This window comes from Leuciscus leuciscus (genome assembly GCF_965113295.1).
Source record: "Leuciscus leuciscus genome assembly, chromosome: 23".
NCBI classification, from domain to species: Eukaryota; Metazoa; Chordata; class Actinopteri; order Cypriniformes; family Leuciscidae; genus Leuciscus; species Leuciscus leuciscus.
The window spans coordinates 2,576,660-2,604,576 of NC_138747.1; the positions used below are offsets into that span (position 1 = coordinate 2,576,660).

General features: G+C 41.9%; 1 protein-coding gene and 2 long non-coding RNA genes across 3 annotated transcripts in view; all 3 read right to left on the bottom strand.

The window, feature by feature from the left end:
* Nucleotides 1-286: 286 nt before the first annotated feature.
* Nucleotides 287-27,917, bottom strand: part of LOC309487894 (GTPase IMAP family member 8) — a 47,585-nt gene continuing 19,954 nt past the window's right edge. Inside the window, 3 exon segments of the mRNA XM_082155847.1 lie at nt 287-1,130; nt 1,265-1,354; nt 1,477-1,593. Of these exon segments, the coding sequence (XP_082011973.1) occupies nt 952-1,130; nt 1,265-1,354; nt 1,477-1,593 (386 nt within the window). The 3' untranslated portion in view covers nt 287-951.
* LOC309488032 lies at nt 7,224-19,434 on the bottom strand. The gene is made up of 3 exons (XR_014201979.1): nt 19,394-19,434; nt 18,839-19,000; nt 7,224-7,618 (listed from the first exon to the last, which is right to left on the bottom strand). It is a non-coding gene; the product is annotated as an uncharacterized lncRNA (long non-coding RNA).
* On the bottom strand, nt 10,889-18,198 carry LOC309488057. Its single transcript, XR_014202004.1, has 2 exons — nt 18,146-18,198; nt 10,889-11,226 (listed from the first exon to the last, which is right to left on the bottom strand). It is a non-coding gene; the product is annotated as an uncharacterized lncRNA (long non-coding RNA).

Below are 27,917 nucleotides of genomic sequence, written 5' to 3' on the forward strand. Positions count from 1 at the left end.
CAAAATAAAAGTCCGAGAAGAGAAAACTACTTTCAAAATAAAAGTCCCAGAAGAGAAACCGACTTTCAAAATAAATGTCACAGGAGAACAGATAACTCACTGTTTATTTACATTCAGTATCAGTCATTTCAAAAGGAATCCTGTGCCTTTGGCCATTCAATAGCTTTGTTTGTCAAAAAAAAAAAACAAAAAAAAAAAACATATATATATATATATATATATGTTTTAGGATGTCACTGACAACCAACATTATGTGATGTACATTAAACATAGACAACAGGCATGGTGAAATCTCAACAATTTCTTTATTTTTAACTTGATAAAATGCAATTATGTACAAAGTTAAATAAGCATGATACATTATACAGACATCAAAACCATACTTTGCTGATACATTACATAAGCAGTAATTACTTTATATTATGATGAAATGTATAACGTAAAGTAATTTATATATATATATATATAGCCAATATATTTTGATATTATACAACAATATCAGATATTAATAAAAAAATAGCCTAGGCATGGCAAGGCAAGTTTATTCATATAGCACATTTCATACACTATGGTAATTCAAAATGCTTTACACAGAAAGGAATTAAAATTATCACAAAATAAAAGCAAGGAAAATTAAAACAGTTCTAAAAGGAATTAAAAGAGTAAAAATATGATATATAGATAAACTTCTTATCTGGCAAAACACTGGTGTATCATATTTTTCACAGCTGCTTGTTTTACTGTGAGATTTTCCCATGTTGATTGTACTGTGTCTGTGCTCTTTTGGCACGCCCAAGAAATATTTGACGTCTCCAATAGATCCGATTATTCCGTAAAATCGGACAGGAAGAGCTCTAGGAACTCAAACATATTAATAACTAGAAAAACACATATTTAACAAATACTGTAATTGCAAATTAAATTGGTTTTAAAACCAATGCAAACTGGATTTTAGGTATGCATTGTTTGAAGTTTGGATGCATTATCTGACATCTCTGGATTCTGTGGATCTTCTACTAGATCTCTGGGTTCTGAGTCTGTTTCATATCCTGATGTTTTAGATGTGCTGTATTCCTCACATTTCTCAAGCCAGCCCATCACCATTTTATTTCTACTTTTAATCATTTCACCTGTATGTCATGAATATGAAAAAATAAGTGGCAGAGAATGAATTTTGGCATGTTGTTAAACTATGTCAAACAAAATGAAGAAAATATTTTCCTTTAAGTAGTGTGATTCATCATGTAAATCTATAATAACTCACCATATGATGCTTCAGGATTCAGGACGTTCAACATCCCATCCATTATAATTGATTCCCATCTTCTTACTTCTCTCCTTATCTTCTCCGACACTAGAAGAGGAAGATGACACAAAAAAGTGCTCAATTGCAAAATTAAGACAACATTTATAGAAGTCCTTTTCTGTTTGCAGCCTTAATATGTCTATGGAAATTAGACAGAATTGCCAATTTACAGTCTGGAGGATGTCCTATGCTCCAGTCATCTGACATACATCCACTGAAATCCATCCTTAATTCTTCTAGCTTCATTTCACTCCTTCTTTCCTCATTGGGTTTATCATTTTCCGGCACTAGAAGAGTAAGATGACACAGAAAAGTGGTCAATTGCAAAATTAAGACAAAATTTATAGAAGTCCTTTGCTGTTTGAAGCCTTAATATGTCTATGGAAACAAGACAGAATTGCCAATTTACCGTCTGGAGGCTGTTCTATGTTCCCGTCCTCTTTACATCCACTGAAATCCATCCCTAATTCTTCTAGCTTCATTTTGATCTCTTTACGCCTGTTTTTCATCTCCTTGTACATCAGTTTCAGTAACTGGTCAGCGTTCAGACTTATTTCCTCGTCGTGTTGTGTGTCAGACACATGAACGCTTTCTTCTGCAGCACATTGAGTTTTGAGACTGAACAGACTGTTTTCTACCGCCATCTCATCGATCTTCTGGAGCAGCTCTGTGACTTGAGCTCGATTATTCTCCACTGAAGCGCTTCACCTTCACTCTCGATGTGCTGCTCGATCGATATGTCTGGAAACCTGTCGCCCCACGTGAACAGAACTATAGTGTGTCTCCAGACGTCTTCTCCGAGAATGGCCATACGCTCTGCAATGATACTTTTCTGTTCATTCTTGAATGAAGTATCAATAGGAATCGCCAAGATCAAGGCGTGAGGGAATTGCATGTGTTGTGATTGGTCCATGCTCTCCAGGGTTGTAGCCTGAGAAAACTTTGGGTTGAATTTAGAGGGGAAAAACTTCCACCAGCCTGGGGTGTCCAACACAGTTATTTTCCTGCCATTTACATCACCTGTATAATTTGTGCCCGTTCGGGATTTTTCCATCTGAAATATTTCGTTATTGAAGATGGTGTTTGCGGTTGCACTCTTCCCAGAGAGAATCCAACCCAGCAGAACGATTCTCAGTTTAGAGAGCGGAGTCACAGCTTCTTCTCCAAAACACAAACAAACAAAAAATAGAATTAGAATTTTAGAATTTTATTTGATGTTTAAAGGCCCTTTTCACAAGATGTGTGTGTGAAGTTTTAGCTCAAAATACCCCACAGATATTTTTATATAGCATGTTAAAGTTGTCACTTTTTGAGGGTGAGCAAAAACACACTATCTTTGTGTCTGTCCCTTTAAATGCAAATGATCTGCTGCTTCCGTCACAGAGGGCGGAGCTTCAACAGCTCGTGTCCTTTTACCTCACACAGACATGCAAAATTTCTAAAATATTTACCATTTTATCTTGAAACCGGAGTCAGACAATGAAGGAGAGACTCAAGAAGAAGAGACAACATGTAGAAGCAACAGGACATTTCTGAATGGTTAGTTGATGAATTTATGAAGCTGATGTGTAGTTATCTTCTAGTCACTGATTAGCATATGCATAGTCTTGATAATCTATAAATTGTGTTCAGGGGGCGGGGTTTATGTAAATTCTAGGGTTGGTGATGTCACTAACCCGGGAGGAATGTGGTGTAGTCTCTACCAGCCGTTTGTTGTAGTCCTTAAAAAGCAATTTCTTTAAAAGCAAATCTCTCCCTTTGCTTTGAACTTTGAGCGTCGTAATTTTGCAGATGTTGTTTATGATCAAACAGCAACATTACACACTAACTAAAGTTAGAAAAGTGAAATCATAATCAACCATCTTTTACTAACCATCTAAACTATCTTTTATTTTAGAACTTTAAAGGGTAACTAAACCCTAAACCAACTTTTTTAGTTAATGATCTGTAAGAATGGGGCTTTATTAGTGCTGTTCATTGATTCGAGTAACTTTTTTGACATTTGGATATAAAGTGTTTTAATTCTACAATATATGGTGTAAAAACGTCTGAGTGCTGCCCTCTTCAGGTTGAACGGTGGCTACTGCAGTTGAATTTAGATTTAGATTTAGATTTATCTGTATTTAGTACAGTGGTCAGGAGGGTACGTAGGTCTAGTGTTGCTGGTTGCAACAGCACTGCTGGACTGCATAGCTTTCCAGCAGACTTGGAAATTGCATGCACTTGGCCAGGAAGTGAGTGTGAAACCCGCATTTTACGCGGGATTGCTTCTCCAACGCAATAGAGCTGGAAATGGGTTTCTCCACACAGCTCGCGCTGAAAAGTGACGCAGTGCCAAACGCTACTCCTCCTGCATGGACTCCACCACCGCAGATATTTATTTTATATATCTGAAAAATATATTTTAATTACAATTTATGGTTAGGCTAAAGTTAATCCTCTGGGGTCGATAAACGCGCCGGCGCATTTTGCTGGATTTTTTCAAATAGCGGCAAAATATGAATATGCCTACAGAGAGCGCACGCTATTGACATCAAGTCAATAAAACTCATCAGATGCATGTACTTTACGTCGTCTTGCGACCCTGTGAGTCGCTCTCCATTTTAAGCCCCGTTCACACTACAAGCGACAAAGCGACACGATACCATTCATTTCAATGGTGAGCGCGCGACTTCCGGCGACACGCGCGACAGTAGGCTTGTTCGACTTGAACCGGCGCTGCACAGACTGATCGGTGAATGACATCAAAGTACCGCGAGAGCGAATAGAAAGTAGACGGCTCCTTATGCTTGTGAATTGCTCTCGCGGTACTTTGATGTCATAGACCGATCGGTCTGTGCAGCGCCGGTTCAAGTCGAACAAGCCTAGCGACCATTGGCGACTGGATGGGGGGCTTGTCCAGCGACGCGACAAAGTTGAGATCTGTTCAACTTTATGCAAATGAAGAGCGACTTTCGGGAGCGACAACCAATAGGAGTGAAGTCAGTGGAGTACACGTGATCCGTCACTCTTCAATGCCGAGTCCGACCGAGGCAAGACGAATGAGAAGTTTATTTTAGCAGTCAGAAACTATCCAATAATTTATGATATGTCTCCGTGTACATACAGTGGTACTCGCCGTGCTGACTCCGAGCCTGAATGGTTTCGTGAACTCAGAAAGACCAGTATTTGCCCATTTGCTGCAGTTAAATAGCCGCGATAGCAAACAGCACTCGCTGTTTCTCATTCATCTTTAATATTATGCATTTTATGTACTGATTTCATTTATATTTAGACTTTTCCTTCCAAAATGTTAGCTTGTAGCGGCAAGAAAATAGATTTGTTGTCTACAACATGGAGTAACATCCGTGAATGTCACTCACAAACATTACTAGGCAACCAGTAGTGGGAACGCCCACTAACGACCTCACCGCCAGCCACTGGCGACATGCAGCGACAAAGTCGCTTGTAGTGTGAACGCAGCTAGAGTCTGACAGCGGGTCTCAGGTCCCCCCCCCCCCCCCCCACTCCCCCCCCCCCCCCACTCAGCCCCGCCCTCGGTTCGTCCCCTGTATCTCCGCCGGGGTCTGCCCACTTTTCTAGCATTTTTCAAATATTGCCAGTGTGCGGAGTCAGGCTCCGACCAGGGGTTTAGTTACCCTTTAAAGAAAGTTTTAAGTTCATGAGATGTTTAATTTTTTTTGAACCTTTTAAGATGTTTAAGAAAAAAGTTAATTTTATTAGATGTTTAAGAAAAATTTTCATTTTGAATATATGATGATGAGCACTTTGTGATGCTTAATCAATTTAAATATTTTATTTATAAATTAAAAGTAAACGTTTTAAATGAAAAGTTATGCAAAGAAATATATTTTGTAAAAAAGAAATAAAAATAAAATAATTTAGGCTTTTCCCAACTCAGTGACGTCGACGTCCGGGTTAGCGGTAGCATGAGCCGTCAGGCAAGCGTTATTTAAATAAACTCCTGATGTACTTACAAACTTTCCAATGCCTCGTTTTATGAGTACAGAACCTATGTGTACTACTGTAGAAGTTTGGTCCCATTCTGGGTATTATTAGTGGGGTAATTTACGAGAGACAACCTTGGATCCGTTAGCACCTGCACTAAGCCATAATAAGCTCTAACTTTAATATAAAGAAAATAAGCTTCTGGGGGGAGTTTGGCTCGAGGTCATGGTGCAAAAGACCCTAGGTCCCTTTAAGCAGTTAAAAGCCCTTAAGATAGCCAAACTTTTGACTTGTGTGCATATATGTGCTTTATACTTACCCATTTCTTTCAGCCGATCTCTTTTATCCCGCAACATTTTTTGTCTGGCTTCTGCTCTTTCTTCATTTTCATTTCTCTTTCTCTTTATCTCTAGAAACATGTCATCATGTGTTTCAAAATGCTCGCCATTGTTTTTGGCCATGACATCGTTAACCTTGATAAGCAGTTCATGAACTCCAGCACTTCTGTTTTTGAAATCAAAGATGTGATATTTGTCTCCACATCTCTGTATGATCTTCTGCAGATCTGGATTCTTCATGCACTGATCAATGTGTTTGTCCTTCAGTGAATCGGCTCGTGTGAAGAGGACTATAGTGTGTTTCCAGATTCTCTCACCAAACAGACTAAAGTGCTTCTCAATGCTGAGTCTGTTTTCTTCAATGAAATGCAAACTGAGATTAATGACCAGCAGAAACACATGAGGTCCCGGTGGACACTGGAAGACACTGCAAACCAGTTCCTGTTTGACGACATCTGGGGAATCTTGCAAACCAAAGTTCTCCCACCAGCATGGAGTGTTAATCAGAGTTATCTTCCTTCCATTCACTTCTCCGTCATTCCTCACAGACTTCACAAAGTGTTTGTCAGACGCAACTTCACCACCGAAAATGCTGTTTATCACCGAGGCTTTGTCAGATTTCTGCCATCCCAGAACAACGGCTCTTACTTCTGTCAAAAAAATAAACATGACATCATTTTTTTTTTTACATTTTATTGTGATTATTTTAATAAAGCAAAGTTTTGAAAAATAGTTTCAAAATGATGATTCACACTCAAGTAAATTTTTAGTAGTAAAATAAACAACTTAACTTTTTGATTTTGAGTTTTGATTCGTTTTAAATTAATGGTAGGCTACACACAAAAATATGTTAGAAAACATCAAACTATCCAAATTAAATTGGATTTTTGGAAATGCATCTAAACAGTAAAATCTAATTTCCAATTGTTTTTCTTTCTTATTTTTACTGCCAGTCGTGTCTAAACATGTCTGATTTCAGTTTAAGCTCATGTGGTTTTATTAAAACATGCCAAACACAGTTTTCATGAAATAAAAACCTGTTAAACTAGAAAATAAATGTAGTTAATTCTAAGTTTACAGATAAAGAACTAAACAGTTTTGTTTAGAGTACAGAATGTATTTATATGGGAAAAGCAAATGACAATTTGACATCTTAAACTTCTTACCTTCTTCCATCTGCTCTGCCTCCTTTTTTTATCCAAACAAAAATCTGCATAAAACTAGCATAAACTTTCGGTGGAAATCATTCAAGTAAAAAACTAGAGCAAAAATTCAAACTACGAACTAGAAAAATCAAATCAAATGTACAAGAACATACGCACTTGACATTCAGGTGCTCAGAATAGAGGCAAACGAGTAAGGGCGTCTTAAACCTGTATCTTTCAAACCAGAATATCAGGTCTGATCAGTCATGTGGTGATCAAAGAGGGATGGTTATTTGAGTGGAAGAAAACAGAAACTCTGTACAACAAAAGCTGTAACTGTGGCACTACCCCTTTGTACCTAAAGAGTGCATATTAGTCCCTCAAAGGTACATATTGGTACCAAAAGTGCACATATTAGTACCTAAATGGTACATATTAGAACCCTTTTGAAGGGAACTGTCCCAGTGACAGCTTTTGTACTGAGAGCAGGTTCACAGAACATGTACAATACTGATAAAGACCTTAATTTCCTCATCAACAAGTTCTGACGGAAACTTTTCTTCGATTTAACTGACAGCTAAATAATTTTTAGTTCAATCTGTTGACATTAAAGCTTTCCTTTTATTTAATGTTTAAAGTGAGTTAACCCTTGGATATTTGTACATGTTAACATGATACTGTGGGTCATTTACAGTCATGCAGCAGCCAATCACAACACAGAATCACATGTGACAGGTTATGAATGCTGCTAATCTGCATTTCGGCGCTCGACACCATCAGATCTGACATTCTTTTCTAATGTCTTCATAATTGTATTATCTTCTTCCTCTTCTTCTTTTTAAATCTTCTATAAAGATCTTCAGCACATGTTCAGTATTTCTCTACAACCAAATACAAAACAAATAATGACAAGAAAATTAAATATACCGGTAGAATAAAATTTAAATAAAGTGCCATGTAATTAATAATAAGATAATAATACCCTAATAAATTCATACAATATATAATCTCCATCAAGACATGAACAGAACTCTCTCTCTGTCTCCCCCTTCTGGTGGTGTTGTTGAATATAATTTTCTCTTACTCATTTACAATAGCAGCATGGGCGTCAGTTTGGTTTGAAATGTGCTGGGGACAGAGACGCATTCGGAAGTGCATTTTCAGAAGTGCTGGGTACAATGACGCATTAATTTTTTTCTCTCTTTCGCGCAGGTTATGTTTTGAAAGACGATGTCCTGTAGCTCAGGCACGGCCCCACTTTTCAACAGGCCCACCCAAAAAAAAAAAAAAAAAAAAAAACTTTTACTATATTCTAATTTTGTCAATAATTATAAAAAAAAATCGCCAATAAGCTCATAATTTGTGCTAAAATAGTGTTTAGTTTTAAAAACCATTTAAAAAAGCTGGTTATATTTTGATGTTTCTGCGCAAGTTCAGCAGACAGTGAGGTTCGGGTTTGTTCCGATCAGAGCTCGTGAGTGGAGAGCGCATTTCTGAATATTCCGCTCTGCTCGTCCACTTCGTAAAAGTAATGATTATGAATGATTATTAATAGGCTATATCTTCATCACCTAGAGATATAATTAAACAAAAAGTAGTCAAAACACATATACCAGAACATAGCCTAAGTTGTTTATTTTTTACAACATTGTGTTCTTATTTTGTTTAATTAACGAAATGTCAATCTTCGTGTTTATAACAGAAGATACAATACAATACAAAAATCTTCAAGATGTATAACGGATTGTCACCTTATAAACAGTCCTTTTTTAATGGAATAATACACCCTTATAATAAAGAAAAAGCTTCAGTGATAAAGAATATGAACGCAATGCATTTAATTATAGGCTACATTAAGCGTTTAGAAACCCTTTATTATAAAGAAAATAGGTGGCTCTTAACGTGTCTTTCTGGCATAGCGGTGCACAGCAAATATTCAATGCATTCAATGAAAATATTCAATGGTATTCAATGCAAAACAAAAATGAAAAATACAAGTAGCCAATTAAATAAACAAATTATTGTGGCATTAATTAGCCCATAAACAATATTTATTTTAAAGCCTAAACGAATTTGTTTAAAGAAAAACACCAGCGTTTTGTTTATCTGTATAGTGTTTCAGCCGCCCTTTTCAAACTGGCGCAAGAAAATGCAACAGAATTTGATTAGTTAAACATGAAGAGGATTATCCGTCTGGCATGGCCGCTCGCTCTAACGTTAACCTAGATAAATGTTTGCTATTATGAAGCGCATATCCAAGTGTTTGTGCGGAGTGTGGAGCGCGCACTATGACATGGATAGAGGCGCCGGTGCCATCACTCGCATTTTCCTATTCAACAGTGGAAACAACTTAAAATACTCCATTTCTGGTCATACAGAATATAATAATACATCAGTCGCAACTACTTTTATTTGTGTAAACTCACAACAACAAGAAAACGGTGTGCCTTTGTAAAATAAAAGAAAACGAACAGGGCGCGCTTTCATGATCTCTGTGAATTGGAGCGCGCCTCAAAAATGAACTGACAAACAGTGTATAGACAAGCCTCACAGACATGAGAAATATAACTATAAAGTTAATAAAAAAAATGTCCACCAACGAAAAAAAATCCAATCGAAAGCAAATACGGTATAGCTACCATCTGATTATGTAATCCTGTCCGTAAGAAAGGCGCATCTAGGCTACATTACAGTGGAGATATGTATGCAGGCAGCCTACACTGATTTAGAAAAGACTAGTTCATTAATAAACTATTAAAATGCATCGTTATTTTAAAACGACATAAGATCTCGTTATAAGACATAATTGAGGTGAAAAAATTATATGTGGCAGCAATGCGTCACCTATGATTCTGCTATATTTACTTTTTATAGCTATATTAAATCCAGGCAATTGGTTCATGAAACATTGATTAAAATTAAGATATAATTAATACAAAACGAAATTCACTTTAAAGAAAGGCAGCTGTTCTGTTTGAGGTCTCTGTGAAAGTTAGTGCCGCTTTCAGAGCGCTCACGTCCGTAACCGTAAACTGACACGTTGTTTTTTTCCCTCATAAATGCGAACACGGAAAATAAAATAAAATGAATATTATAATGTTTTTTTGTTGGGTCAGACAATGATTACCAAATTTCTCTCTCATAGTGCTCCTCACAAACACTGAAAACGGTCAAAAAAATCGAACCAAAAGTCAAATTAATATCGGACTGAAGTTAAAAGTGGTGGGTACAAAATGACTCATGACGAAATCTGGGCTGCGTTTCCCAAAAGCATCGTAAGCCTAAGTTGATCGTAAAAACGATCGTACGACTGATCTTAATATTACGGTCTGTTTCCCAAAAGCATCGTAGCTTAAGTAGCTTCTACGAGTGCTCTGGAGTAATCGTACATCACCAAGTTCATCGTAAGAAGACAGATTTATGAGGACACCTGCAGGACAACCGACAGATTACACCTTTAACTTTATTCAAATGCAATGTGATTATAATATAAGGTTTGATTGTACTTTATTGTACACTTTATTACTCTTTTTTTGTTGTTGGTTAAATTAATGTATAAATTAAATAATAAAAAAGGTCAGAAAACAAAACAAAAAATAGAAATAATTTAATCTAATAATTTTAATCAAAATTAAATGAATGAACAAAAAATAAATAAAAGAAATCCTTTTAATCTGTTAAAAATTACATCTTTGTTTCACTCTATCTCCTCTAAAAGGACATTAATTTCATCTTTTTGAAAGGAATCTTTTTTTTTATTTTTTTTTAGCTATTTTGTCAGTGCCTCCGCCTGTAGGTGCTTTATATAGACTTGTCTTGATTGCTAATCCACAACAGATGACAATTATTAGGTTAAACGTTCCATATAAGGTTATGTTTCAGCACTTCACGAATGGACAGCGACTCTTAAGTAGCACGTAGAGCGCATTCTCGCGCGTTCATGTTAAGTGCATTTTTGGGAAACGCTCGTGGAATTGCTGCGAGCGTTCGTAACCTTGCACGTAGAAAGCGCTCTTAAGAGCTAAGATACATCGTTATCGGGAAACCCGGCCCTGGTGGGTACGCGTCCCCCCGTCCCCCCCGAAATCGACGCCTATGAATAACAGCATTTCTTTTTTCATCCATCATCATCAAACTTTAGTTTATTTCTATTCTAGGTTTCAATTCAACTTTGAACCGCAACAATCTACTATTTGTTTTCATTAAAATGTGTTAAATAGGATATATGAAAGAATTTTCATGTATTGATCACTTTTTTATTGCCAATATGTGAACAGCTTTTAACTAAACTAAAAAATGAGATCTTCCCGACTCCCCATGTGTCTATGAAAGCCTGTAGACTGATGTTTATAATGAAGGACTTGAGTCGTTTTAACCGGGAAAATCAAAAGCATGTGACGTTTACTCCCGAGAGCCTCTTATCCGTTCAATGACACATGAAACGAACGAATGCTTATACAATATTCAGGATAATATTCTGAAAGAGCCGCTCTGGGGTGCGTTTCCCGAAAGCATCGTTAGCCAACTATGGTCGCAAGTTCCGTCGTTATCAACATAGTTCAACGATTTGGTGTTTCCCGAAACCATCGTTCCAACGAACGTTCGCAAACAGCATCGCAAACTTGTGTGGTTGGAACGACAGCTCTCGAGCTGTGGTTAGAAGCATAGTTTGTAGTTTACATGAGATGTAGACTGAATAAATCCTTATCTTTAGCAAAATAAGCAAGATGACATTCAGTACAACCCGTGTTATTTATTTAGAATACATACAAATGTAATTTACGTCTTTTAGTTTGTCAAGAGATTTAAAGCAGCGTTTTTGAAGACTGCGCATGTGCAAACGTGCTCTACTACGTAAGAACGAGCCAAATATTGAGTCTGGTAATAAAGCAAAATAACTGAGAAAAATTTGAAATGGTCTTCAGATGCCATGTCTGTAACTTATATGACAAAATCTAGCGTTCTCTTACGAGAGTACTCTCGTGTTGCGTAAGCTAGCTTACGCTACGGGGAAAAACCCTTTTCTCGAGAATACTGAAGCCAAAAAATTATCCTTAATTTTTGCATTAGTTTAAAACGCATTGCTGCATAAACAGACCTAGGCAGAGCGGCTCGCGCGCCTATTGGTTGCTCAGCAGCAACTGCTGCAACCTATCCAGGACCTGCTCGTGACGAAGCACCAATGAGGGTGCGGGCGCCCGTGCGCGTCACGTCCCGCCAGAATGGGCGTGGCTACAGGCTATAAAAGCAGGCCCGTGAGGTTGTTCTCTGATTTTTCAACTCTTCAGCGAAGTGGACACTCACCTCGCTGTTCTTCGGAGAAGCTGCGCCGTCGAAGAGCCTTCAGCGGGACGAGCTTCAAGCCGGCCATCTCGCCGCTTCCTCTGCCGTTCCTGCTGCGCTATCCGGCGCCGAATATCCTTTTTCATTACCGCGTGTTACGTTACACACGCTTGCATCTAAAAGAGCGAGGCGTTGTTTCAAATGCCTCTTTTCAAAAAGTGCGGCTCCTGCCGAGCCGATCTCAGCGACGGGGACCGCCACATCCTGTGCGTTTCCTGCCTGGGACAGACACACGCGGACCACGCGCTTTCCCTGGGCGGCTGCCCGGAATGTGAAGTGATGTCTATGGCGACCCTGCGGGCTCGCCTAGCATTTTTCAGCGTGGATCCCGCCCCTCCGCTTCTCTCTTCTGGGCCGCGCCGTAAAAAGCGCCGTTCACAGAGAACACCGGAGGCATCTGCCGCGAGCGCTTGCATGCCGGATCTCTCCCCGTGTGCATCGCTCTCTGCATCCCCCACCTCTATCACGGCCGGCCAGCCGCCCGCTGTGGATATCGAGTCGGGGGGAGATGACGCAGAAGGGGACAGCTGCTCTATCCTGGCTTCTGACTGCGAAGGCTGGTCGGGCTCCATTCCGGACCCCGCCCCTTCTCTTCAGGAATCGAGCGGTGTGCGGTCTACGTTCGACGCCGAGCTTCTTCGCCTGCTTACCAAGGCCGTGGAGGACCTCGGCCTCGATTGGTCGCTTCCTGACGAGCCTGCACCCAGCAGGCTGGATGGTTGCTTTCTGCCAGGCCGCCGCTCGACGCCTCACACGAGGCCTGCCCCCTTTCTTCCGGAGCTCCACGAGGAGCTCACTAAGAGCTGGAAGGCGCCATTTTCTGCCAGGCTGCGTTCTACTGTCTCTTCGACGCTCTCTCTAGTAGACGGCGCGAAAGACAAGGGCTACCTCTGCATTCCTCCGGTCGAGGAACCGGTAGCCACGCACCTCTGCCCGCCTTCCGCCGGATGGCAGTCTCATCCTTCACTGCCTTCCAAAGCCTGCAGGACTACTTCGGCTTTGATCGGTCGCGCCTACACCGCCGCCGGTCAAGCCGCGTCCGCACTTCACACGATGGCCGTGCTTCAGGTGTATCAGGCCGACCTTCTCCGTAAAATGGACGAGGCGGGCCCGAACCCTGAGAATTTGAATGACCTCAGGAGCGCGACCGACTTAGCGCTACGAGCCACTAAGTCCGCTGCTCAGGCCATCGGGAGGAATATGGCGTCTCTCACTGTCACCGAGAGACACTTGTGGTTAACGCTGTCCGACATGAAGGAGTCCGACAGAGCCACTTTCCTCGACGCGCCCGTGGCGCCATCCGGTCTCTTCGGCCCGGCTGTCAAGGGGTTTTCGGAACGGTACTCTGAGGTTCAGAAAACCTCCCAGGCTATGCGGCATTTCTTGCCGAAGCGCTCCAGTTCCGCTACGGGTCGCTCTAAACAGCCGCCCAACCGGAAATCAGCGCCACAGCCTCCCCCGCCGTCAGCCTCACAGCGCCGTCAGCCGAGGAATTCCCAGCGCTCACGCTCTTCCAGCCGCCACAGACCACCTCCCCCTCGGGGACCCCGGTCCAAGATTGTGCTGAAGGCAGAGCCCTCAAAGTCTTCCTGACCGCGTTAGGAAGACGAAGATGGTTGAGTCCCGCTGCGGCCGGACCGCCATCAAAATCAGCGCGCCTCGCTCTCACAGTTCCCTCAGCAGAGGCGACTGGAGATGTGTATTTCACAGCCAACGAGCCCGTTACACAACACGCTCGCCTGTACCCAAAGGCCGTTTTTACGGCCGCCCAAATAAATCACAGAAAGAGCATTCTGTCTGTTTATCCGGCTCACGCCGATGGTGTTATAAATGTAGGTCATGTGCCCACTCCACAGTGTTCGCGCCTACATACAAACACGGCCGACTCAGTGACTCACACTCATTCACGGCCCATATCCATAAACTCGGCTCACGCCGTGTGTGTTTTGAATGTGGGAAAGGTGCCCGCTGTACAGCGCTCATCCCTACACACAAACACGGGCTGCTCTGTGATAAGCACTCATTCAGAGCCCCCGTCAATAAACACAAAACGTGTCCCGTGTGTAAATCACCCTCTACCAGACACGAGCTGTGTTATGTGTGTGCGAAGCGCGCGCGCCTCCATGAGCGCGCGCTCTCTCTCAGGCGCTGTGAGATATGTGCCACACACACACAGCGACAACAGCCCACGCGTTATTCTCCCTCTAGCTTTTCACATAAAGGCATGGAGGGAGCTGCCGGGCGTGTCAGAATGGGTACTGAACACGGTAGAACGAGGCTATTCACTACAGTTCGCTCGCAGACCCCCTCGCTTTCGAGCCAGGGTCGAAACCACGGTGAACAACGAAGTAGCACACCTACTTCGCGCCGAGATTGCGAAACTGTTAGAGAAACGAGCCGTAGAAGCCGTCCCTCACACACTGAGCGAGGCAGGTTTTTACAGCAGATATTTCCTCGTTCCAAAGAAGGGTGGCGGTCTCAGACCCATCCTAGATCTCAGACGGCTGAACAGAGCCCTTATGCAGAGATCGTTCAAAATGCTCACGACCAGTCAGATTCTCGCGCAAATTCGCCCGAGGGGCTGGTTTATCTCTGTGGATCTGAAAGACGCATATTTTCAGATTCAAATAGCGCCCCATCACAGGCCTTTCTTGCGATTCGCCTTCGAGGGGCTGAGCTATCAGTACACCGTCCTGCCGTTCGGTCTGTCCTTAGCACCCCGTACATTCACGAAGTGCATGGATGCAGCGCTCGCTCCCCTGAGACAACGGGGGATGCGAATACTGAACTATCTGGACGACTGGCTTATTCTAGCGCACAGGGCTCTATTACTCGACCATTTACGGGATTTGGGTCTCCAAATCAACTGGACCAAGAGTTTACTGTCTCCCAGCCAGAGAATCTCTTTTCTGGGAACAGACTTAGACTCTGTGTCAATGACAGCGCGGCTGACGTCACAGCGCGCGCTGCAGATTCAGCGCTCAGCTGCAGCTTTCAGGACCGGCAGCATTTTTCCTCTCAAACGTTTTCAGAGGATGCTGGGTCTTATGGCTTCGGCCTCGGCAGTGCTTCAGCTGGGCTTGCTTTTCATGCGCCCGCTGCAGCACTGGCTGAAGACGCGGGTCCCACTGCGAGCATGGTCCGCTGGCCGCGTTCGCCTCAGGGTAACTCAGAACTGTGTCACAGCACTGAATCCCTGGAAGGCGGCAGACTGGTATCAGTCAGGAGTGGATCTGGGCATGGCTTCGAGACGAAAAGTAATCTCGACAGACGCATCCAACTCAGGTTGGGGCGCCCTCTACGAGGGCAGACCAGTGTTTGGTCTGTGGGCAGCCTCAGAAAGGCGCCTACACATAAACTGTCTGGAGATGAAAGCGGTCGAAAATGCCTTGAGATACTTTCTCCCCCTCCTCAAAGGCCACAACGTTTTGGTCCGCACGGACAACATGTCAGTGGTGTCATACATCAACCGCCAGGGCGGTCTCAGGTCATGGAGCCTTCACAAGCTGGCGGAACGCCTCCTCTTGTGGGCCCATCACAACCTGCGCTCACTGAGAGCATCACATGTCCCGGGCTCCCAAAATGTGGGCCCAGACATGCTGTCCAGGGACAACGTTCCCCCCGGGGAATGGTCCCTGCACCCTCAGATAGCCCAGTTACTATGGGACATCTTCGGCAGAGCGGAGGTCGACCTCTTTGCGTCGACGGAGAACGCGCACTGCCCAGTATTCTTCACGAAACAGAGAGATGCGCTGGCCCACGACTGGCCCGGCCGTCCGCTCTATGCGTTTCCCCCGATCGCGATGTTACCACAGGTAATCAAGCGCATCAGGGAGAGCAAATGCTCTGTGCTCCTCGTGGCGCCGCTCTGGAGGAATCAAGTGTGGTTCTCAGAGCTGATGCAACTGACGAGCACGACCCCGTGGCCGATTCCGGTGAGGAAAGATCTCCTCTCCCAGGCCAGGGGCGCGATCTGGCACCCGCGCCCCGACTTATGGGCCCTGCATGCATGGGCCATCAACGGGTACCCGCTGACCTCCCAGCGGCAGTGTTGAACACAATTACTCAGGCTAGAGCACCCTCTACTAGAAGGCTCTACGCCTCTAAATGGTCAGTGTTTTCCGGCTGGTGCTCGGCCCGAAACTTAGACCCACAGCGCTGCAGCGTTGCAGAGGTTCTCTCCTTTCTGCAAGAGCTTTTGGACGAGGGCAGGTCCCCCTCCACGCTCAAAGTGTATGTGGCGGCCATTGCGGCGTTTACAAAACCTTTGCATGGCCGGTCACTGGGTAGAGACGACCTCATCGTTAGGTTCCTAAGAGGAGCTAGGAGGTTAAATCCTCCTCAGCCCCCTCTGGTTCCAGCCTGGGACCTCTCCTTGGTCCTGGAAGCCATGAAGGGCGAACCCTTTGAACCCCTCCAGTCCGTGGATTTGCGGTATCTTTCACTGAAGACCGCTTTTCTCATGGCTCTCGCTTCAGTTAAGCGAGTGGGTGACCTTCACGCGCTCTCTGTGAGTGCTTCGTGCTTGGAGTTTGGGCCTAATGACTCTAAAGTCATCCTTAAACCGAGGCACGGTTATGTCCCCAAAGTGCTTTCCACTCCGTTCAGATCACAGATCATTTCACTGTCAGCTCTTCCGAGATCTGAGGGTGAGGACGATGTGAATTTTCTCTGCCCCGTCAGGGCGCTGAGAATATATGTCGAACGGTCTGATGCTTTCAGGCAGTCAGAGCAGCTCTTCGTTTCGTTCGGTGGCCGCACTAAGGGCTTAGCCACATCGAAACAGAGCCTGTCCAGATGGATAGTTGACGCTATCGCTATGGCTTATAGGTCTAAGAACCTTCATTGCCCTCTGGGCGTCAGAGCGCACTCCACCAGAGTCATGGCCTCGTCGTGGGCGTGGTCTCGCGGAGTCTCGCTCCATGATATTTGTACGTCGGCGGGCTGGGCCTCTCCGTCTACATTTATCAGGTTTTATAACCTGGAGGTGCCTGCCCTACAGGCTAAACTGTTGTCAGTCTAACATACTAGCTCTGTTCGCTCTCGCTGCAGATCGACACAGACTGTGTGTGGTTTGTGTTATACACAGGCTCCAGATCGACAGACCAGGTCTTCCTGTCTGTGATCTTTTTTCACCTGACCTTCGGGTTCAGGTGGCTGACAGGCAGTGTTATCATTCTTAGTTCAGCCCACGGATGTACCTGGCTGTTCTATTGTATTAAGCACCCATTCCCACACTCTGGAATGGTTATCTCTCCCTGGGCCCAACCCTCATCGGCCCAGATATTACCACTTACGTTTGTCCCCGGGCACATGCCCTTGGGAACGTGCATGTGGACCTTCTCTAGCACGCACGGCGTTTTACATTGGGTTCCCGTTGCGTAAGCTAGCTTACGCAACACGAGAGTACTCTCGTAAGAGAACGCTCTCGGTTACTAACGTAACCTCGGTTCTCTCTAGATGAGGGAACGAGTGTTGCGTAACCCTGCCGTGCTTGTGCTACTTCTGGTTCGCTTCAGATTGAAAAACCAGAGAACAACCTCACGGGCCTGCTTTTATAGCCTGTAGCCACGCCCATTCTGGCGGGACGTGACGCGCACGGGCGCCCGCGCCCTCATTGGTGCTTCGTCACGAGCAGGTCCTGGATAGGTTGCAGCAGTTGCTGCTGAGCAACCAATAGGCGCGCGAGCCGCTCTGCCTAGGTCTGCTTATGCAGCAATGCGTTTTAAACTAATGCAAAAATTAAGGATAATTTTTTGGCTTCAGTATTCTCGAGAAAAGGGTTTTTCCCCGTAGCGTAAGCTAGCTTACGCAACACTCGTTCCCTCATCTAGAGAGAACCGAGGTTACGTTAGTAACCGAGAGCGTTAATTCGATCTCAAACTGATTAATTAAAATAAGTTATTAGTCCACCACGTGCGAGACGTCATAAACCAACGTGGTTGAACGATACTTTGCGACATACGGTTTCGGGAAACAGTCGTGACTAGCTAGTTGATTTCTCCAACGATGCATCGTACTATGGTAGTTAAGCAGCGAGCTATATAGTTGTACGGGAAACGCACCCCTGTACTGTAATGTTAATGTGTGTCATGGATTCATTCAAAATATAGTCTCACAGAGCCAGATCTATAATCAAACTCAAATATACTTTATAATCAAACTATCATAATAACAGTATAATTTTAATGAGCTATATATTGGTGTATATTGGGTGACCATACTCTTAACCTGGACATTGCCAGAAATGTCTTGGCACACATGAACAAAAAATCTAAATGACATTATTTTTGAAATCATCCTCACTTTACAGCATTTAAACTAAAACTTCTCAGATACTGTAGCTTTGCAGGAAGGTTTCTTCAAGCGTCTTGGGGACGTTAACGCAGTTCTTCTGGATTCAGTCTGTCTCAGTTTCTTATGTTTCTATAATATATATATATATATATATATCAACATTTTTTACATAATATAGATTTTTTATTTTAGCTCAATATATGTTTTGTTTAATAAAGACATATTAAAAAGTTTTTGTTTTTTTTTCTCATATGACAACAATGAACTGTTCCATAAAGAGATTGCATTGTCAGAGTGTTTGGGAATATTCAGACACACATAATATTTACACATATATCACAGTTAGAAAATGAAACATTTTAGAATTAATATATATATACACAAACAAAATACATAAATTAACAAATAACACTTTTTTTTTTTTTTTTGTAGATAAAGACCAACTATTAAAATTAACTTACCATATTTTTCTTCATCTCTATCGTAGGTGAAATATTTAAATGTCCGGTTTTCGGACATTTCTGAGTGTCAGAAGTTCTCAGGGCTTTCAGGGTCTCGGGTGGAGCGGTGTCTCAATCAGGTCCGCTGCTCCATCCGAAAATTGACACAGAGAAGGACACCAACTGAAAGTGAAAGTGCACTGGGATTTGCTTTTGGAGGATAAATATGTGTGCATCTCCTTTTCTGTCTATCTGATCATTTCTTGTACATCATGTTTAGTCACACACTTGTAAGGCATGTGCTAGTTATTGATAAGGAGCATCGTTACATGTGGTATAAAAATGAACGGAGTGGTTTGTCTCTCTCTGGACTGTTTCAGCGAAGCTGACAGTCTCCTTTCTTTTCTATATGGACTTGTTATTCTATTTGTTGGTTTCAGCCTTTGAGTGAACTGATGTCCGGCGGTTCGTGAATGAATCGTTCTTTTGAACCAGTTCTTTTTAGTGAACCGGTCTCGTTCAAAACAGTTCGCGTCTTGCGTCACCGCAGATCCACAAGTTACTAAAGTTACTCACTCTCAGACATGCCTGACAGTCCCTCCAAGTCGAAATAAACCAATATCCCGGAGTAGCCATTGACTCTACACACTAAAAAAAAATGGTTCTTCAGGGGTTCTTTGCGGTGGTTAAGGTGCTATATAGCACCACTACCATTTAAAGAACCTGTTAAGCCCAGTTTGGTTCTTCAGCGGTTCTTTAGCGGTTCTTTGGGGTGGTTAAGGTGCTATATGGCACCTCTTATGGTTCTACATAGCACCATTTGACAAAGGTAGGTGCTATATGGCACTTAAAGTGGTTGCCCTATGATTACAAGCCAATGAACCACTTTTAGTGCTATTTAGCACCATTTTTGTTTAGAGTGTAGTTACTCCAACTGTTCCCTGAACTGACTAAGACATGTTGAGAGAAGTGATGAGAACGAGCAGCTGATACTGCGCATGCGTGTACTACTAAACACAGGCTACAGAGTGGTATGGTCAAAATCTTATATCACTGTTTAAGTCATTTAATATCACCTTAACTGTACATGGTGAAGGGTTACAAATTTTAAATCTATTTCAAATATGCTTCCATACATAACATCACGGTAAAGAATATTGTATTTAGCGTTTAAGGTTGAGATGATGATTCTGCTCAGCAAAGATGCAATTCCTGTTTTCTCCTTATTGTCTTTAATGGCTCTTGGAGTCCCAGTTTCACTCAGAGCCATAGCCCAGACGTTGAATCGTTGGGCTGATTGGATTAGCTCATATGCGTTTGAATGGTTATGCTGATTGGATTGAGACTGGTAACACGCTGGAGTCCGGGGCGGGTTCCTTAACCTACTTAATCTGCATGCTTTGTTCAACCTCAATGTAAATCCCTCCCCCTAAATGTCTATAAATTTGCAAGGCAACTGTCTTGAGTTAGACTTGATGATGATGAACTACAGACTTGATGAACTACAGACTCGGAAGAATAAATCTCTTCTGCTTATAAGATCCATCTCAAGTCTCCTGGTCTTGCTTCGATAAAGTTTCCAACAATGGACATCCTGGACATGGCCATAAAACATTGTCCGGTTGAGATGAACACATGAACAAAAAATCTATTTCTAAGCATAGTCACATTACAGCATTTTTACACAAGTGCTTAAAACTTTTCACAGTGCTGTAGCTTTGCAGACAGGTTTCTTCAAGAGTCTTAGGGCGTTTTTCCACTGGGTTCGTTTGCTGCGGTCCGAACCCGAGTGCGCTAGTTCCCGGCGCCCCCCGCAGCGTTGGTCTGGTTTCACACTCAATTAGTTGTATCGAACCCAGGTGCGTTTGTAGTGATCTTACGTCATCGCAAACGCACACGGAAAACGCATGGAGAATACAACTCGTGTGAGGAAACAATGATATTCGACAGTGATACGCATGCGCGGGATACTATACTTCCTGAACAAGCGTGCACCCGAGTCCGTGTTGTTTGCACATTAACGCGAACCGCGCCACGGTTCGGGAGCAACCGAGCTCAGACCACCTCCTCCAGGTAGTCTCGGGTTCGGTACTCTAGTGCGCACCCGGGTCCGATGACAGCGTTCACATTAGCGATTTTTCATGCGAACCGTGCCCCGGTCCGCACTAAACTGCCAGTGTGAAAGCGCCCTTAGAGAAGTAAGTTGGTCCCGTTCTTCTCCGTTTTTTCGGTTTCTTCATGTAATCACAGACAGACAGACTTGATGATGGTGAGATCAGATCTTCATGTAATAATAATAATAATTAAAGCTGCAAGCAGCATTTATCGGGGTTCAAGCGGTTTAAGGCCTTTAAGCACATGCGTAAAAAGATATTATGTTTTATTTAGCAAGCATGTAAACACTTAGGAAACCAAAAGTAATTTATAAAAGATCATACAAGAGATTCAGTCAAGAATCATTTTGTACAGACGTAAATAATATATGAAGAGTTCAGATGCAAAAGCCTCTAAGTGCCATCTGAAATTTTCTTTTAGAATGATCATTTTTATCAAGCTCGTATATTTAAGTTCAGTAATTTCACTTACATGGCAATGAAAATGACCTATTAATTGTCATTTAAGTGAAATTACTTAACTTAAATATACAAGCTTTATAAAAATGATCATTCTAGAAGAACATTTTAGATGGCACTTAGAGGCTTTTGCATCTGAACTCTTCATATGTTGAATTGATGTTTATAAGGAAGTTCATCCTGATAATTTAATGTCAGCATTTGAAAGATTATTTTACCCTTTGATGGATGAACATACACTTATGAAAAAATGTACAGTGAAGAATGTTAGGGCACCATGGATTGTTAATGAGCTGAAAAACATTATGTTTGAGAGAGATGTGGCAAAGGGTACAGCAAACAGAACTGGGAACAAGGAGGATTGGGACGTCTATTGCAAATTAAGAAATCAAGTAACTAAAATTAATAGGAAAAAGAAAAGAATGTATAAAATTAAATAAGTGAATGTAAATATGATTGTAAAAAAATGTGGAGTACACTCAATGAAGTAATGGATAGGAAATCAAGTCAAATTCCTTCTTTTATTGATACAGGTGACTCATTTTTAACTATTTTTAAACCATATGAAATTGGAAATTATTTTAATGATTTTTTTCCTAAATAAAGTTGATAAATTAAGAGAAATGTTGTTTGGCAGAACCAGTTTGCCACATCTTTAATATCAGTATTGAAAAAGGGATTTTTCCTTTTGCTTGGAAAGATGCAAAGGTTATTCATCAGAAAAATGCAGCACTGGGTTTTAATGGTCATATTAGTCCACCAATAAGTTTGCTACCAGTTCTTAGCAAAGTATTGAAAATGATAGTTTGTGAGCAAATTCAATTATTCTTTAAGGAGAATAATTTCCTCTCTAATTTTCAGCATTGATATTGAGAGAGCACAGATTGATGACAATAACTTGAGCAGTATTGTTAGATTTTAGCTCAGCTTTCGATGTACTGGATCATAAATTACTGCTGAATAAACTGAAATGTTACAAATTTACTTCTCATACTGTACATTGGTTTATAAGTTAACTGTCTAATGGGACAATGTGTATTTTATAATGGAAGTTATTCAGATGTGAAAGAGTTGCAATACGGTGTGCCTCGAGGAAGTTGTTTAAGACCGATGATCTTCCTCTTGTTTTAAAGTGTGGACAGTCATGTATGCAGATGATAAAACATTATATTCACCAGCAACATCAATTAAGCAGTTGTCTATTGCTTTGGATGAGGAAATACATTTGGTCATAAAGTAGGTACGGAATAATATGTTGGTTCTAAACTTGATAAAAACCAAAAGCATTGTGTTTGCATCAAATTGCATCAAAAGTTAAATTTGTCTGTAAAGAGTGCCTATTGAACAGGTAGAGGAAGTAAGACTTCTTGGAGTTATATTAGACAGTAAGCAAAAAACAAAACCGATAGTAAATATGCTAACACGTATGAGGTTTGTCAGTTATTAAAGGGGTCATATAATGCCATTTTTGTACAAGTTATTATGATTCTTTAGGGTCTAAATTAAAAGTTTGTAATATACTTTAATTAAAAATTCTCATTAGTATGTATTGTAAGAAAACACTAATTTTACCTGGTCAAAAACAGCACTGTTTTCAGCACGCCATTTAAGTACATGTGTCTTTATATGATAATGAGCTTTGCTCTGTTCTGTGCGTACATCGGTTGTAATAATAACACAATAACCATAACGCGTTGTTCATTACGCTTGGGATTATGAATTATATTGAGAACGTCGTACATAGAAAACATGCCATAATGTACCCTGAGTGTAAACAGCCGGTATTATATTAATAAAGATTAATATAAAGGTTAATAAAACGTTACACTCACTTCTTCTTCTGGAGGTGCAGCAGGAACACGAATAGTTGGTACCGATCCTTTTTTTCAGGAGCAGCTTCTTAGCAAAACCAGCTTTATACTGACCTAGTTTGTAAAGCAGTCTGGTGTGTGAAATGATTCGCGCAAACATGACAGCATTGACGTTGATCGTGGGGAATATTCCCTTCGAAAACAAAACTCAGCCACTGCGTCTTCAGCGGTTCGGATTTAGGAACATCAAAATGACTGATGTGTTTTACACCCAAGAACAGAACACCACAACTGCTCATAGACAGTGCTCCAGCGTATCAACAATGCGGACTATGATTGACAGCTCGCTCACGAGCGAGGGCGGGTCTGTGTTGAAACGCTGCTGTCAATCAACAATCGTGGGAGGGGCGTCCGATCTTGTGACGTCACACGGTCGAACGGCTTGATTTGAGATGGGGGAAAACATATAAGGAGATAAAAAAAAAAACACTGGATGGATTTTTATCATTATATGATGGTTGTGTACAGGCACTGCCAACACACATTTCAGTACAATCAACTTGTAAAAGTGCATGTACCATTATATGACCCCTTTAAGAGATGTGTAAACTTTTTACCACAACACTGTATTTCTAAAATTGTGCAAACAATGGTTCTTGCTTAGATTATTGCCCAGTGGTGTGGTCGAGTGCATCAAGTAAAGACAAAAAATTTAACTAACTGAAAAATTACAATTACTCCAGAACAGAGTGACACGAATCACTTTAAATAAGGGCTAATATAATAAGAATGAAGGATTGTCTCTCTGCTTTGTTTTATAAGAAATATTTCTGTGTCAAGAGTTCCTAATGTCCTGTAGGCTACTCTCAACTTTTGTATAGTAGTACTAGTCATAATTTTAACACCAGGCATGCAAAAAAGGGATGTTTTTTTATTTCCTGTTTCGAAAACCACTGCAAAACAACGGACTGTAATGTATAGAGGGATGAAAATATAAAATGATTTACCATTGATATTACATATTTTTTAACAAGAAAAAAATTTGTTTTAAAAAAATATTTAAAGGAGCATTAAATGGCACAATATATAGTTAATTGTTGATTTTGATATTTGGAATGAATGTTGGGTTAGTATGTTTCATTGACTTGACTTTTTATTGTTGTTGATTAAATGTAGTTTTGTATTTTTTACTTGTTGGGACCCCAGGAAGAGTAGCCACTGCCTAGGTAGTGGCTAATGGGGTTTCAAATAAACAAATAAACTCAGATCATAGATAGAAAAGACCATTTACAGCCAATACAGGCAATTTACTAAGGAAAAATATGTTTTTTAACGGGGTTTTTTACCGTTATAGCACCACATCTTGCCTGATCTCCACCACTTTTATTAAGTGTCCTCAAAGTGTCCCGTACATATGTGTGTCAAATTTGTTGTAAATATCTCATTTCGTTTTTAAGTTTAGACACTTATATTTATGAGAGCATAAAAATGATCCATGGGCGACATTGATTGGATTTTTTTTTCATTTCCTATCATAATTTTGACATTTGGGCATTATTGTTTAGCTATTGACCTATGTTTTCAAATTTCCTGTGGTGGTTTTGTCTCGATCGCAATTTTTTTAAGCGCTTAATGACACCGTTACACAAACCATAAGGCGAAACCTGGCATGTTTGATATCGTTGGACTCGGCAAGGATTTAGAAGTCTAAGGAGGTCACGTGAAAAACGCTGGCTTGAAACTTCTCAGGCTCCTTCAGGGCATTGTACCGAAGACGCATACTGAGTTTTTTGAGATACGCCAATGTTCTCATAGACTATGGCACCCTAGACAAAGACACTGCATGCCAATTTTCATCAGACTAACAGTTGGGTGCGGTTATAGCCATTTTCATGATTTTTTTTCCTGTTACAGCGCCACCAAGTGGCCAATCATCGCAATTTTTTTCATGTGACCTCAGATTAAGCTCATAAACATGTGTCCCAAGTTTAGCGAAAATATCTCTTTCTGTTCACAAGTTATATTCATTTGAGTAAAAGCATGGCCCCGGTCACATCGAACATTTTGGTTCCCCTTAGCGACCGTGAATTGAAATTTCGAATTTTTTTGATGATTATTGATAGTCCCTCTCCAGAGAAAATTTCTGCAGTGGTTTAGTTCCGATCAGGCCAAAAACCTAGGAGTAGTTTGCAAAAGTAGTTTTTGCAAAAAACCTCAATTTACTCGAAAATGGCGTCAAAGGGCAAGCAAATCCAAGGCATGCATCTTGTCTGCCTTGAGCCAAGGATTCCAACAATATAAGACACTTGAGCCTACGCCTAACGGTTGAGGAGTTAGGAGTCGTTTCGTATACTTTTGACCGCTGTAGCGCCCCCGTCAGGCCGCCTTTGGTGACATTGTAGGCGGTGTGAGTACTACCAGCCCTCAAAGTTTCAGTCTCTACGATTTACGATTCGGTTCAGTTCAAGAATGCTGCATCATGGGGAAATTAACAATAACAATAGGGCTACGCGCTTGAACCCCTAATAATATCTTTAATTTATATAGCACCTTTGCCAAGCTCAAGGACACTTCAAAATAACAGTAAAGAACAAACAGTCAGTTCATACATAATAAATGGACAGTAGACATTTGCCCAGTCCAAGACATGAGTGACTGCAGTTGCATATCATTTTCCAATCGAATTCGATTGTTTGTTCTTTACTGTTATTTTGAAGTGTCCTTGAGCGTTTACAGCGTTACTGTAAACCCTAACGCTCAAAATAATTAATTGGTTTGAGTAGGAGCAACTTAAATTAAACTAATTAGTTCAGTCAAATTAACTTTTTTGTGCAAGATTAATGTTAAGTGGACGATTTAGTAGTGATTCATGTTTTGTTATGCTAATTTATGCATATTTTTAATAAAGTTACCATCATGGTGACAAGTGGTACATGTGGTTTGGTTTGAGAGCATGTATGTTCAAAGCTTTATATTGTATTATACAGCAAATGCTATACCATGCTAATGTTAACATGTTAACAAATTAGCAAATTAGCGTTTATTGAGTTAGTTTGTTATAGCTAGCTAAGCTAATACTAATAAAAATGTTCACATTAAATTTACATGAAGATTTTAATTTGTATAATTTAGTGTACTCAAACATTTCACATGAATAACAATTAAAATGTTCGAGTACAAAATAAAAAGCTCTGCTTACTTAAACTTTGGATTTCTTAACTTAACAATTTTGAGGCAAATTTTAGAGTTTTGCCAACTTATTAAGGTTTACAGTAAATAGATACAGACACTATAACAGAAAACAAAAAACAACAACACTATTTACAGACAGCATAGAAGGTGGGCAGTTGAAGAAAAGGCAGATGAGAAAGACTAATGGTACGTAAGGATACATTATTTATGACCAGGGGCGTAGCACCAAATTTTGGGCCCTGGGTACAAACCATCTTGCTGGGCCCCCGTACCAAATACCATAGTGATACCAATGGGTGGGGTATTGCATTTTTATCATAAAAACACTTAAAATGTAAACAAAATAAGCCACACTCTGATTAATGTATTTTTGTTTTATTGTCAAAAGTACAAGTTAATTGATGATTATTTAAAATAAATGCCGACTATAGAATCACAGGGTACACTAACCGCCAAACTAGACATTCAGTCTTTGAATTACGTTTTTAAAATAAGTCATTTTCAATCATTAAGATGTGCATTAAACTGAGAACAATCCAGTACTTAATGTAAGAGCGTGCGCGAGCTAATTTGTATAATGTAACGGGGTTCAGACAGATGTTATGGGAAGAAGGAGGCGGGAACCGGCGGACATTCAAACATATTTAATAAATAAATACACAAATACAAAAATGAAAGTAAAAGCCAGCAGCCCCTCACGGACGACTGCTGGCAACACAAACAGAAACAAAACATGAACTAAAAATCAGGCCTGTCCTCTCTCGCTCTTCACTGTCGTCGCTCCTCCTTTATGCTTCCGCTCCTCCGTGAGAGATGCGAGACCGGTGCGTCGCGCAGGTGTCACTCATTTGCAATCACGCCACCGGCCTCGTGCCGTTCTCCCACGGCCCTCGACCTCGTCCTGCTCGCCACATACCCCCATCGCCCCTCGCAGGCCGGGGGGTACCACCGAGGCTGCGCCTACTCCCCCCCCCTCCCCGGGAGGACCGATCACGGCGGCTGCGGTACCTGGGGGTATGGACAGACGAGGCGAGAGTACAGGAGACGGAAGCATGAGGAGCGACAGAGACGAGAGAGGGGAGAGAGAAAAAAAAAAAAAAAAAAATCTTTGATCCGGTTCCCGGACACACTGCCACTCGGCCCTCAACCAGCTGAGAGACTCACTCGCGGTGCCATGCGATGGTACTGGACATCCGTTGGGGGACGGCTCGACGCTCCTCCGCCTCCTGGCGGACGGCGATGGCTCCTCCTGTCGAGGGCAGCCGGCAGCGAGCCTCCCGTCCCCTGCTCCGCCCCCATCATGGCCGACGGCAACAGGCTCCGGCCCACGGCGAACGGGAGCGACTCCTCCGCTCCCTCGCGGATGGCAGCCATCCCTCCTCGACCCAGGAGGACGGCAGCGAGCTCTCCGTCCCACCTGATCTTCTTTCGATCCAGCACCATCGCCTCGGGCAGCAATCGGCGGCCGACGCTCCCTCGTGCTGCCCGACCTCCTCAGCACCGCGATTCCTCCCAGCAGCGAGG